The sequence below is a fragment of the Hippoglossus hippoglossus genome, chromosome 3 (genome assembly GCF_009819705.1).
Source record: "Hippoglossus hippoglossus isolate fHipHip1 chromosome 3, fHipHip1.pri, whole genome shotgun sequence".
Classification (NCBI taxonomy): domain Eukaryota; kingdom Metazoa; phylum Chordata; class Actinopteri; order Pleuronectiformes; family Pleuronectidae; genus Hippoglossus; species Hippoglossus hippoglossus.
Genome location: NC_047153.1, coordinates 18,759,683 through 18,775,122, shown reverse-complemented (window position 1 = coordinate 18,775,122; position 15,440 = coordinate 18,759,683). Strand labels below are relative to the sequence as shown.

The 15,440-nt window shown below is 42.1% G+C and overlaps 1 protein-coding gene across 6 annotated transcripts in view; it reads left to right on the top strand.

Moving 5' to 3' along the window:
* Positions 1–15,440, top strand: part of esrrga (estrogen-related receptor gamma a) — a 142,062-nt gene that overhangs the window by 112,144 nt on the left and 14,478 nt on the right. For 4 of the 6 annotated variants that reach the window (XM_034581147.1, XM_034581152.1, XM_034581148.1 and 1 more), the window contains exon 6: positions 931–1,113. In XM_034581147.1, the coding sequence (XP_034437038.1) occupies positions 931–1,113 (183 nt within the window). The remainder of the gene's footprint in view (positions 1–930; positions 1,114–15,440) is intronic. The other 2 variants (XM_034581150.1, XM_034581149.1) reach the window with 1 other exon arrangement.

Below are 15,440 nucleotides of genomic sequence, written 5' to 3'. Positions count from 1 at the left end.
GCTCTATTTCCACACGTCTGTCTTCTTCTATTTTTTTCACTGCTTATCCCTCTTTTTCTCTTCTCCTCTATCCCTCGCTCCCATCTTGCCCCTCTATCCTCTGTTATTATTCCCATGCTTGATTAGTCAGTGGATTAATTTGGAAGCAGGGTATCAGTCTGTTACTAATGGGCCATAGAGATCTCATCACCACATGTCACTATTACCAGCTGAGCTGTTTGGCTTTCAGTATTATCTTTTTCCCCCTGTACCAGCAGAGCTTCTTAAGGCTGCAACACACAATGCAACACTTTGGGCTACCTGAATTACCAGCAGTAATCGCCTTTAATCACACCTTGGAGCATCTCCTAATCTGGAACTGTTTCAATAAAAATCATCTATTGTCAGGTGGATTGTCATGTCGAGTCCTGACAAATTACTGGAATTAAATCATCCAATTATAGGGGGGTTGATTGTGGGAAATTCCACAGGACGTTACAAAGCATTGTTTTCAAAAACCTTTTCTTTAAAAATTTTATATTTTTTATGAAATTATAAAATTCACTTTCCAAAAAATGTATAAATACATAGATTACTGAGCCTCACAAGTATAAGATTCTTCCAGCTGTCTTTTCATGTCTGCATATAATGTACATCACATATTGTCACATTGTTATTGGTGTGGTGTTGTATTATATACTGTATACTGAAATGTATTGTGTTAACATTATATAAAATATGTGCGTTTATGTTTTTAGTCTAATGTTTATGTCAGCTGCTTTTTTGCCACTTGAGTAAATACCTCTAGTCATACGTGTTACTTAGCAGACTGCATATGACCTTTTCACAATTTTGCCCCGGATTGGTGTGGAACAGCTTGCAGCCTAATACGGCAAAAATTCACCATCTCTCTGTCTCTGTGTCTTTCTCCTTGTCTGGTGGTCATGTCAGTTGCCTTTGGCTGCCTTGCAGATAACAAAATCGTCTCTCACCTGCTGGTGGCCGAGCCGGAGAAGATTTACGCCATGCCTGACCCCACCATGCCCGACAGCGACATCAAGGCCCTGACTACGCTTTGTGACCTGGCCGACAGAGAGCTGGTGGTCAACATCGGTTGGGCCAAACACATCCCAGGTAGGTTAAAAAAAACTGTTGCACCCTGACTTTCACCTTGACCCTAAGCTTCCTCTACTAGATACATACATGTTTTTTTCCAATTCCATATTATAGAAGATTAGATAATTATACACACATCCACGATAACATACAGTGTACAGGCACACACACACACCTGCTGTGGCAGAGGGAGCAGAAGGAATCAGCCGCTCCAGATGCAGCACAGGCACACTTACATAATGTACTCACTGGTACACCTGGTGCTAAAGTTGGTCCTTTCACCCTCAAAAACATATCTTCCCTTTTTAATCTGTTCAAAATTAGAGCTGGATTACAGGAGCATACAATTCAAATAAGGATAGAGCCAAGGTAGGAGAAAATATGAGAACAAAATATGCCAAGTGCACGTACCCGTACACTAAAAGAAAGAGGAAGACACACAGCGAGAAAAAAGAAGAGATGAAAACTATACAATGTGGGTTTGGCTCTAGTGAGGGATCCTGCTGTGACAGCAGAAAGGAAGAAAGAGCAGTGTCTCAGATTAGCACAGATTAGCACAAAGGTTAGTCCCATTGTCGAAGGGAAATTCTATTCTATTCCGTTCCATTCTAATCTATTTTATTTGAATAGAATAGAATAGAATGGGTTTAGCCCCAGTTGCCGCTGCTCAAGCAGAATAGGGGGTTGTAAGAGTGTAGGGGGAAACACCAGATTAGAGACATAAATATCACTCAGTCATGCTGCGTAAATCTATAACGATAAAGTCGATGGTGTTGGATAACAGGGCCTCCAAATGATATGTATTATATCATATCAATAAATGTGAAAGTACCAGAGAGGAAGACAAAAAGAAGGGGAGAGAGGGGGAGAGAAAGAGAGATGGGAATGTACATTGCTTCTTGTTAGTGTATTGATCTATGTGCTGCTGTATGGACAGCAAGCAGAAAAATATATGAATCTATAAACCAAGTATAGCTCTTTGAATATTTATTTTTTTCTCTTTCGGAAACAACATGATCCCTATACTAGCTTCGATTCTCCCTGTGATCCCTTTCCTCCTCTTTTGCTTTCGTTTTTAATCCATTTACCCCCCCCCCACCCCCCCTGCTGTCTCTGCCTCCCTCTTCTCACCTCTGGAATGCACCTGCTGTATATGCTCTAACTACTCACACACGCATAATGTGCACACCAACATACACATGATATAAATGTGAGCTGTTGTTTTGCAATAGGCTTGTCTTTTTTTGCTCACTGCTTTTACAAGTGAGTGGACGGAGTTAGCCAGGTGCTGTGCCGAGTGTGTGTGTGTGTGTGCTTTGTGTGTTTTGTGTCTACGTGTGTATGTGCAGTTCTGTGTGGAGAGAGCGAAGCGCAACGATTGTTTGGCGGAGGAGAGAAGATGGCGTGATTAGATGAACGAGAAAGGCAATCCACTGCTCACAGAGAAAGATAGAACTCTTCATCTTCCAAGTGTGTGTGTGTGTGTGTGTGTGTGTGTGTGTGTGTGTGTGTGTGTGTGTGTGTGTGTGTGTGTGTGTGGTGTGAACACCTTATGAAATCCTCACTGTTTACAACCCTGATCTAATACTCGCACACAAACACACCCACATACATGAACACACACAAAGTGATCCGCTGTTCACTCTGGGTCGAAAAGGATTGTCAGAAAGAAATACGACTCCTCAACATTCTTTTTCAGATTCTTGCACACACACACACACACACACACACACACACACACACACACACACACACACACACACACACACACACACACACACACACACACAAAAGGCAAACATTTAGGAGTCTTCAATGACTTAGGTCTTGAATAGAACAGAATAGAATAGACCAGTTAACCTTTTTGTAGCCGTCTTGTTTAACATCTTGTTAAGTTTCTCTCAGCGTGTGTGTGCGTGTGTGTGTGTGTGTGTGTCTGTGTGTGTGTATGCATGTGTGTGTGTCTGAGAATTATATTCAGGGTGAGTGTGGAACACACACACTCTCACATCTTTGCTCGCCATGGTACAGTAATTTTTTTAATCAAATTGATGGAGAGAGACAAAGAGAAAAAAGAGGCAAAGAGAAGAGAGGTGAAGCCAATTTATGCTTCATGATATGGCTGCGCAGTGCTCCGTACACACAAGCACACACACCAGCACCGCACACACACGCACACACAGGCAGCTAACAGTGGTAACAACGTGTCAAGGCGAGCGCCAGGCAGCTAATTTGAAGTCATTAGATGTCTGCCGTACTGGCAACAATTTGTTACGCTCACACACACACAAACACACACAAAAACACATTGCATGCACACACTGAGTTAAGAGCCGTCTGCAGATAGCGAGGAGGCTAAATTGTAAACTAATTTAAACATCACTCAGCGTTAGAGAGGCTGCCTGCAAGACAGGCCCCCGGATAACAAGGCTAGGGTATGTGTGTGTGTGCACGTCTTTGTGTGTGTGTGTTGCTAGTCACGTTTGACACAGAGTCGCCCAACCTTAGAGACTTGTGACAATGCACACACACACACACACACAGACACACGTAACGCACATATCTCTTTGATTGGTTCTTTTATTCTAAAGACATGTGTGTGTATGTGCGTGCTCATTTCCATACCGATATGGCCTATATGCAAACATTTGATATGTCGTTAGGAGAGGAAAATGAGGTTTCAGACACTGTGTGTGTCTCTTATTATCCCATAAGGGATGGGACACAGTCACACACAAGCACCTCACATGTGCACACATCTTGAAAAGATGAAGCATGTGTAAATGCACACAAGCACATAAACACAGAGGAGGGGTGGAAGCGTGTTTTTTGCTGATTCAATGTGGGCGACACATAGACAAGTGAACATGTACATACACACCGATGTGTGTGTGTGTTTGAGGGATAAATGTGGAGCGGTCAGGTGAGCGGAGGAGAAGAACAGCAAATATTGAAACAGGAGCGAATCAGAGAGTGAATTAAAAGAAAGAAAGGCCATTCAAAGTGAGCCATTTATCTGTCTGTGGAATTACTCTCTCTCCCTCTCTCTCTCCCTCTCTCCCTCTCTCCCTCTCTCTCTATAATAACTAAATGACTACTGGGCACTCGTGCTCAAGGCTCTTATCTAGACTCACGGACACAAAGGGAAAGACAGACAGGCGAACACTTGACTTGACGAAAAGAGCAGGGAACAAACGAATGAATGAATCGACGAATGAGAGCCAGAACCTATAACACAGTCTATTTTAACCAGAACCTCGGGCCTTGCCATTACTGCTTTTTTTCTTACAACCCCTCTCCCCCATTCTTTCTTTATTCAAGAAAGAAATTACTCTCCACACTTTCCCCCTCTCTACCATTCTCTTGCTTTCCTATCTCTTCTTACTTGCTCGTTCTTTTCTCACAGTCGTTTTTCCCTTCTCTTTCTTTCTTCCATTCCCCTTTCAATTTTGACACTCAGGATAAGCGGTCTGTGTGGTGTCGACATTAACGTGCTATGATTGAGCTGTAAAAATGGGGAGGGGGAGGGGTGGCTGTCTGTCCACTCAGTTAATCGGTCTTTATGGAGGGATGGGAGAGGGGGTTTGGGTGGTGCTGGTGATAATGGTTATGGGATGGTAGGTGAAGAGGGGAGTTCTCTATCTTCATGTCCTGCGTGATTCTCACCTTCTCTCTCTTTCTCTCTGCTCTTCATCTCTCAAGAACAGCCCGCTTCCTGTTCTGCATTTCCCAAAACACAGCAGAAACAGAGAAGCTCTCTCACTTCACTGTTTTGCAGAAGTTGCATCTTGCACGATACGAAGAAAAGTAAACAAACGTTCACACCTATTTAAGCGCCAACGTCTGGAAGTTCAATGCGCATCATAACGGTGCAGTGTCAGCATCTAGACTGCCAAAATAAAGAAGAAGAAGATATGAGCGTGTTCACCTGGAAGCCAATAAAAACTGCTGATTGTATCAAATCCCATTGCAGACAAAAGCCAGATGTTAGAGGGTTTCTTGGCCATTGGAAAGGGGCTTAAAAAACAAGGTGTCCTCCTTTCTATTTTCATTCTTCTTTTATAGTTTATGGTTATAATGTTATGTATATTATTTGATTTTATACACATGAGGAGTTGTGGTTCAGAAAAACAGTTGAAGGAGGGCAGCGAGCACGAGATGAGGTTTAAAACAGAAAGTATAAGGGTGAGGGGGGAGACCCTCAGTATAACCTGGATACTCCCAGAGAGCCTTTAACACAATACTATTCTGACCCGACGGCTAAATATCCCCCCACCTCTCCAACCTTTCCTCTGACCTCTCTCTTTCTGTCTCTCCCTCCTTTTCGCCCTGTCTCTGACCTTACCCCCAACCCTCTCTCTCTGTGGTATCCTTAACCTCTTCATTATCAAGTCAACCTCATCTCTCAAGCCCCGTCCCCTCCCCTCCCCTCCTACCCAGCCCTACCCCTCTCTCCTCTCATCCCTGCAGCCATTGTCACCCTTTTCCTCTCTGGTTCTCCCGGTCTGTATCTCAAACAGATTCAGTTGTCGAGGTTTATTGAGTCCAAGTTCGTCTCTATGTTTAAAAAAAAAAAAAGCCTTTTTATCAATATTGGTACATTCTCTGTGAATTACACAATGATCAAAGTTCTCTCCAGGCTTTTCTTCTCCTGGGCTCCTTCTCTTTTGGTTTTAAGTGTTCACTCAGAGATTTATTCAACCAGTCGAGCAGTTAGCCATTCCCACTGTCAGCCAGTTAGTTAACCAATCAGTTGGCCAGACAGCCAGTCAATCAGCCAGAAAGACAGACAGTCAGTCAGCAAATATTGATTAATAGAAGTGTCCAGCTCCTTTTAGCAAATCAAATGTTGAGTCTCAGAAACACACACACACGTGCACACATATAGGCAGATACTCGGATCCTTGACTCTGAAAGTGCAGCTCACTAAATTAACACTGACACACATTATAACACTTCACAATGAGCTTCAAGAGATGCAGATCACACAGCACCGTGTGTGCGCGTGCGTGCATGTGTGTGTGAATGTGAATAACGCAGACTGGCAGTGATGTCACTCTCCAGCCCTCCTCATTAAGTCTGGTGATGTCATCAATCAGCAAAGAGGTTGTTGGGCTTTGGGTCAGACAGTGGTAAATCAGACAGAAACATCTCGGGCCACCACTCACACACACACACACACACACACACACACACACACACACACACACACACACACACACACACACACACACACACACACTCACACACACACACAGTTCTTTCACATTTGTAAAATCTGTGAGCTTTATTGGCATGAGACAATATTGCCTTATCGTGCCCCAGTCCTTTCATTCCCGTCTTCATCATTCTGAACCTTGTTCAAATTTGAGCGTATCTTCCATCAAAGCTTTTGTCCTCTGCAGTAAAACGTCTGGTCCAGGTACACATGTACATAAAAACTCATGAAGACACACTCATGGAAATACACAACCAGAAATACATACACACGCACAAGAAGCTTTGTCCCCATTCTGTCGGCTGAGGCTAGTTCACCTTGACAGTGGCAGCATGCTGGGTGCCTCCTTAACACACAACACAACACGCAAACATGCAGTGTATTCACACTGACACACACATAGAGCCCAGTGTAAACACAGTTACCTCAAACATATAAACACATGGACAAGCCTGCAATGTAATATTACTTTAATATACATATTCACTAATGATGAATCTATTTATCTATTTATCGATCTATCTAACTTTCTATCTGGATGTGTGGGTTGAATGAGAGGTTAAAACAAGATTTAAAGGTTAGGGTTGGGGTTAAGTGGGTTAGGGTCCAATGTTAAAGATAAGGATTAGTGGCATTTAGCAGTGAGTTTACAGATTGCAACCGACTTTGTAAGCCTCCGCCTCACTTTCGTCACATGTTAGAAAAAACATGTTGGACTTTAGGTAACATAAAAGCACAGAAAGCCCTGTGTACAGCCAGCATTTGGTTTGTCCTTTCTGGGCTCCCATATAAACATGACAGGATCCATTCTAAGCTGAAGAAAACACAACAATTCTTAGTTTCATATTTAACACTAATGAACACATAATTATAAATATTATTTCCCGTTTCTGCCAATAGATCTAAAAGGTCTAAAAAAATATGTTGCACAGTATTTTCAGAAATATTCAGATCTGCAGTATTTTTGGTATCTTACTATATGACCAGTTTCTTTTCTTTCTTATACTGTTACTCCTTTTAGTTACTTCAGTGATGTTAAGTACATGGCTTCTAACTGACAGCACTCTCTTTGATATGGTATAACAGATTCAGCTTTTTCTAATGAGATTCAACTTATTAATATTAGGATTTGATTTAGTTCAGTCTCATACTCACTTCTGTCCCTTTTATTGTCTCTTGTTTTTATCATCATGTGTTTCCAGCTGCTGTTGATTTTCCTCTGAGCTCTTTTGGCCGTGTTAGATTTCCATTTCATCTTATTCCTAAGCTACATAACACATTTAGAGGTTGATGTGTGTTTGCTTTATGTGTGAGTGTGTCTTGCTTGTCTGTTTCATGTGGTCCACATTGGTGCATTAGAAATATCTTATTTTCCAGTGCACCGCCATGGTTGCCTCTTGCAGCCCATACAGACAAACACATCCCTGTTTGCAGATGAAAACAAATATTGATGAAATCAAATTAGAAAAGAATATTTGATATCTGATCTCAATGTTTGGATTAAGTTGGGCTTTCTTTATTGGATTAAGCCTGTGGGTATTGGAAGCATTTCATCAATATGAGACAACAGAGGATGGAAAACATTTTCCTATCCCTTTTTTATGAATATCCTCTACTCTACTGATGTAGTCACTACACAAAGCAATTATTATAAATAAAAAAAATAAAAATACATGTCACATTTAGAGGGTCTCTGCAGGAAGATTTAGAAAAGTGAGACAAATATATATCTATTTTTTACTGTATGTTGTGATGCAGGTTTTGTAAAATAAGTCCTTTATGCCACACTTGATGTTTGCAATAGACACACACATTCTTTGACATCACGTTCAGTCTGTGTTGACTCTCCTGTCTGTCCTACGTCCCATGTTTGTTTTGTCATCACCATGTTGATAGTGTTTCCATGACGATGTGCCCATGATTACACTCAAACACAAAGTTGCCTACTTTAAAAACACAAATTATTTTGCACACAAACTCAACACAAACATTCCCAAAAACACTATTACTCCGTCAGGTCACACCTTGGTGGTGACGCACACCTTATGATCATCGATCACACGGACCGACTCACACATGCGCTCAGAAGTTGCGTCACACTTGGTACCAGCTGTCACTGCTGCTGCATCCACCTGTGTCTCTTGAACCCAGGTAACTTTATTGAGCTGAGCTTCAGGTTGTGTGTAGGGGCCATTTTTCCACTCAGCTTGATAACACCTTGCTGAGAACACAAAGGGAGGGGGGAGGTGTGGCTGATGATGCATTTTTTTGGTCAGTGTGACTCATGGCAATAAATATCTTATTTATAACGTTTAAAAGAGTAGTGCATAGTGGCAGCATGTGGTTGAGTGGTGTCCATAAAGAAAATATCATCATCACCAACAGAGTAAGTGAACGTCTTATTTGTAAATTAAAGAGTGCAACTGATCGAAATCTGCTTTTTGATTGATTCCAGTTCCTAATTAAAAATAATTTGACTAAAAAACAATATGTCATGAAAGTCATTCGGTGGACAGGTGTATTTCATTTCAAGTAAAAGTGTTCAAAAACACAAATGCTGCAGTTGTGAGATTTATGCTCCACTCAGTAGCCTATTGCTGTTTTTCTTGTTAGTGTGATTACATTAGCAAATCAAATTTGTCTATCAGCCTCTGAGACACAGCCTGCAATCTTAGTACACTGTCTAATCTGCATCAAATAATGTCTGTCACACACAAAACATACACGAGAGAGACAGGGGCCGCATGCACACAAGCCTGCACACACTACAGGATACACACATCCACGAACACACAAATGTGTACTTCTAAACACACACACAGAGAACGTGCACAGACACACACACACAGTTTTATAATACGTGACATCAGACGAGCAGTAACAAATAAATCAGAACAGCATCTGAGCCGATCATCATCGAAGTCATCACTAGCAAACAGTCAGCTTTTACTACTTTCAATTTGCTTTTGTGTGTGTGCGTGTGTGCGTGCATCCGTGCGTGAATGTGTGCGTGTGTATGTGCATGTGTCTGGGAGAGAGAGAGAGAGAGAGAGAGAGAGATGATGTGATGTGATGTGATATGATATGCTGGCGGGGCATAAAGATAGATGATCATAATTACACACAGGCCAAACTCCATTTCAAATCATCATCATCCTCTTCTATCTGTTGGAGTGCACACACACACACACACACACACACACACACACACACACACACACACACACACATACAGAGAATCCAAAAGCATTCACACATGCACAGGGATTCACACACAAATATCATACACCTATGCATGCAGCAAAACTAGTGGAAGGAGGGGCAGGCTTGTCGTGGCATCACATTATTTCTGCCAGTTCATGCAAAGTTCACAGACATAAAATAGTTATTCATGTACTCACTCTTTCTATATGTATATCTCCATTTTTCCTCATGGTTTCTGTCCCTTTTCTCCGCTCTCTACTTTTTCTCTTTTTTGTAGTTACCCCAAACATTGCCCCGTACCTTCTGCTTTCCTCTCCATCTCTTATCCCTGTTGTTATTCCTCATTTCCTTCCTTCCTTATTTTGTTTTTCCTCCACTCATTTTTTGTTTTACATTCCTCCTCTCCTCTTTTCCTTCCTTCTGCCCTCCTGTTCTCTCCTCCACTTTCTCCCCTTTCCTCTACTTCTCCCGCTCCCTCGCTCCCTTCCTCCATCCATCGTTCTTAAATAACAGTCTGTAGGGTTCATCCTTTCCATCAGGGAATAAGCAGGTGGGAAAATAGGATTGGAGCATGCCTGTCACCATCTTGAGACAACTTACGGCCTGCATACACAGACACACACACACACACACACACACACACACACACACACACACACACACACACACACACACACACACACACACACACACACACACACACACACACACAAAGGCAAATGTCTCACACACACACACATATATATATATATATATATATATATATAAGGAAAATATAAATGATGAAATGGAAGCAAGTGGAAGAAGGACACAACTTTGTTGTGGTGAAATCTACATTAATAATTGAATTAAAACACAGCCACTCTTCACACACACTCATGGCCACATTGTATATTGCTAGCTATCTTCAGCTAACATCTATAAAATGGGTGCGCTGGGTGTGTAGGATGAGTCAACACACACTAAAAAGATGCTCCATTGGTCTAATACACAAGAATAACCCTAAACTCAATTTACCTGCAGGGATTTTCCTCAACACAACTTCAACAGAATCATGCTGTATCAAAACTATTCCATCACTCTCAAGGCAGTAGGCTTTTCTTACAGAGGAAACTTTGACATTCTTTTATGTTACTCTTCATATGTGTCTCTTGACTTTCCTTTTTTTCAAATTCATTTAAATTTCTCCAACTGAATGTGTTTTCTTGCTTGCGTACTGCTTCTCTGGTTGTAGGATCCCTGAGCACGAGTAGTTACTCTGTAAATATAAGTGCATGTGTTTGTACACAGCACTTTATCCTTATACCAGTGGATCATTTGCCACCTGCTATGTGGTGAAGGGCTGTGGTCTGTCACCTCAGTGCTTATCTGTTCATTCACACACACGCACAAACACACACATACACACAAACATTATTTATTCTTGATATGTTTCATCTGCAGGCTGCTATCACAGCTGGCTGCCTCATTGTCTGGGTCACACTTTGTGTGTGTGTGTGTGTGTGTGTGTGTGTGTGTGTGTGTGTGTGTGTGTGTGTGTGTGTGTGTGTGTGTGTGTGTGTGTGTGTGTGTGTGCACATGCATGTCCTTAGAAATATAAGTTTGCCTGTTTTCTGTATATCTACTCACTATAAACCAACGTGTGCGTGTGTGCGTGTGCTGTCAATCAAGCCACACACACAGACATACCAAACCATTGGCTTGGTTGCTGATGATGACATATGAGTTCCTGGCCTTGGTAATGGCTGTTAAATCTCATAATTACACGCTTCTTTATTGCAATGCATAATGACCCTGCAGCACTATTGGACAATTAATTAAGATTTTCAGCCCAGGCTTTTTCGGGCCCAGATGAGGAGGTGGAATGAGGTCTAATGTTCTTGTCTTCGAGCTAGGACATTAAGGCATGATGGTGTAGGAGAGCGGACCGTCTCTCTGTGTCCATTCGTTTTCATCTCTGTCTTTCTTTCAGTCTGTGTATCCCTCTCTCTCTCATTCTCTCTGTTCTCTCTCTCCTTGTTGCTCCGATAGTTGAGCCTTTCCTCTCGATGCTTGTCCTGGATGATGATATTGGAGACCATATCTCTAATCTGTCAATGGTAAATTAATCCCTGTGGACTTTCTGTGGTCCTCTCTCTATGGAAAGCTACGGAGGATTAAGAAGATAGAATCAACACAGCCTAATAATCTCATATTCAGACAGCGGGCCTGGACAGGGGACTGCTGGGTTTTGTTTTAAAGCCACAATCAGCGAGTTTCTATTCATCCATCAGTAGTGCTCTGTCTCGCTCCCATTCCACAGTTTTACTTCTCATGAACCTTATATGAGTTTGGTACTGCTTTTAATGCAAATTCTGTCTTTGACAGTGGAAAGTAAATGTGACAAAATGTAGAATTTAAAGAAATTTTTAAAAAGCTGTTGATATGGCTCATGCTTTGACCTGAGGATTCAGGAGAATATGTTTTCGGAGGATAATAATCCCCAGATATATACCAATAAACCCACAGATCAATACTGTCACAACCCAGTTAATTGAACAAACTGGGAAAATGAAGGAATCACAGACTAGACATAGATAGATAGATAGATAGATAGATAGATAGATAGATAGATAGATAGATAGATAGATAGATATTTCCACCTCCTTTATGCAGAAAAATGACTAACTGCTCTGATGAATTGTTTTAATTTGGGATATGGTGTACAGTGTTGCCAACTGCCAAAGCAAAAATGATAGTTACATACTTGGCACTTGTACTCTGTCTGATTTCATGTTACCTGGAAGACAATTTAGTCATATCATATTTACATTATGTTCTTTATTCTTCAATTCTTATTACTATTGTGAACTTTTAGTCTTCAGATGTGTCTGTCAGCAGCACCTGTGTGTGTGTGTGTGTGTGTGTGTGTGTGTGTGTGTGTGTGCGTGCGTGTGTGCGTGCGTGCGTGTGTGTGTGTGCGTGCGTGCATGCGTGCACAGAGCTGGTGTGTGTATAAGCTTTACTTTTGTGTGAACACATGGTTAATTCCCCTGACAGTTTTGCACACACACACACACACACACACACACACACACACACACACACACACACACACACACACACACACACACACACACACACACACACACACACTGGTCATTCCTGCCTGCATCAGCATTGTGTTGTAGGGCAGGATGCAGAGGTAAAGGATACACAAGGAAGATTGATGAATTGAGTGAAGGACAAAGTAAAGAAAAAGAAAGAAAGACAAGAAAACTGATGCTGGAAATAAGCTGAGATATTACACAATGTTAATTTCACCAAGACATTCTTATACAGTGCAGACTTGAGCAGTCGTCCTGACTCTAGAGTCAAGACGATACGGCCCCAGTGGAGCTTGCAGTGCGATATGCCCACACATTGTCACCCACACGCTCCTTGACACAGCCCTGCTGGAGCTGGAAGTGGGTAATTAAAATGTAAATATTGATATTTTATTATTTGAAATAGCTCCACGGCAATGCTCTTAATGTCACTCCATCTGTCGTCTCCGCGGAGACTCAGGGTTGCCCTCGGCGACCGGCTGCCCCCACCCAAGCCACCCCGAGACAGCAACAGCTATAACACTCGACAGCCATCTCTGTGTTGCTGCGTCTCCATTTTGAGTCTAATTAAGTGTTAAATATTAGCACCCGCAACCACAGACGCAGCACACACCACACACACACACACACAGACAGACACACACACACACACACACACAGACAGACACACACACACACACACACACACACACACACACACACACACACACACACACACACACACACACACACACAATACAGCGCACAACCCTCCACCTCTGACTCACACACACACACACACACACTCCCTCACAGAGCACTCATCTCCACTACAGCAATGGGAAGATTGTAAGTGTTAATCTTGCAGTGCTGATGATGGTGTCTAATGTATGCAATTAACAGTCAGCCAGGGCTGAGGGTTTGGTAATTAGCTGGCTGTTCACACTGATTAGAGGCTACCGCAACCCTATGACTGCTCCACTCTCCCCGAGGCCACACAGAGGAAAAGGGGGGATGTGGTGGGAGAGGGCGAGAGGGGGGAAGGGGGGAAGGAGGAAGAAACAGGAAAAAATAAGATATATTATGAGAGGGGATGAAGGTGAGGACGTGTGGTTGTGTGTAAGAACGGACAGATTGTGTAGTGAATTTGTGTTATGTTTGTGCAAAAACATGTCAGTTATTGTTTTAATCTTTCATTTAGACTAACTCAAACAGAGATGAGATGAACCCTCATCAAAACCTGAGTTAGATTAAAAACAAGAACAATAAAAAATGTGTCATGCCACAGTGTTGTCTAGCACAGTAGTGTGACGTTTGTCTTCTTAGAGAAAATATATCAGCTTGACCTTGACAAACAAACAATCTGACCAAAAGTTTGACCCGAGTGACAATTACAATAGGAATCAAATTAGAAACTGTGCCCTTTTCACTCAAACAACAAAACACTGAGTAACAAAAAAAACTGTGACATTTCATGGTTTATTATCCAAAGATTTACAGATCACATCAGGAAAATTCTCGATTATCAGCAGTTTGTTTGAACTGTCACAGTGGTTGTGTTTGCCAATAGAGAAGTGTCAGGTAAAATAATCTAAAATAATCAGTGAGCTCATTCGCTTCAATCTTTACCGACCTCCTGGAGTGAGATATCTGTACAAGAATAACATTTCCAAGTAGAACGATACTCAGTAGAGCCATAGCTCCACCAAGGCCCAAATTCAATTAAGCTGCACCAAATTACACACTATTAAAGAAATCAGTCACCTAAATGTGCCTGATTTTTTTAATCAAACCCCTTGAATTGTTACCATCTGTCCGTCCCACTGTTGTGAAGGTGGTATCTCAGAAATCTTCCCTTTCACTGGAGGATAAACTGATTCGATTTTGGCGGTCGAAGGTCAAGGGGACTGTGACTTCACAAAATACGTGTTTGGCCATAACTCAAGAATTCATATGCCGATTATGGCTTAATACATTTTATTCAATTTGAAGTCTTCACTACTTGTATTATGAGTGTGGACAGACCTGGGTGTAGCATGCAACTTGACATGCAACTTGCCAACTGCGAGGAGGTAACTCTAGTTGTTCAGAATTTAAGTGACTGTACACATGTACGTGCGTATCTCTAAGTGTGTGTGTGTGTGTGTGTGCGTGTGCGCGTGCGTGTGTGTGTGTGTCTTTAAGCCCTTCTAAATTAGCTGGTTCTCTGGGTAGATTTGTTTCCATCTCGATGCGCATCTCTGTGTAATTGGGTCAGCTGGTGGATGTGTGTGTGTGACAGAATTTGCCAGCGTGCTTGTCGTGTGCGTCATTTCTTGTGTGTGTTGTTTCAGCTTGGCCAAAGCCAGCACGGGGGGTCTGTGTTCATTTGGGCCGGCGTCTGGCCGTATGGTACAAAACAGTTTGAGATACACAGACACACAAACACACACTGGAAAGCATCACAAGGGAGCACTTGCCTCGCCCAGCATGCAATAATGTGCACACTAACACAAATTTTTAACACAAACATATACAGAGAGTGGTAGGAGAGAGAAAGAGAGAGAAAGCACTGGAGCTATGTGGTGTGCATACACTGTAAACGAACACACGCACACACATGCAGGGCAGCGATGTGCTGGTAACTGTTGGAAACTTCACGTGTTCTAATGCAATCTATATCTCAGTGGGCCAGTAGACTTAAATCTGTCCCCTGCAGAACACAATACGTGGACATGCTGCACATACAAACTCCACCGTCCTCCCCTCACCGACAATATCAACTAGACAATCGACTATAAAACTGTTCACATCACAGTTTTCGTGACTTGTTTTAAATACCCTCTCAATAAAATGATTAACAAATCATAAATAACAAA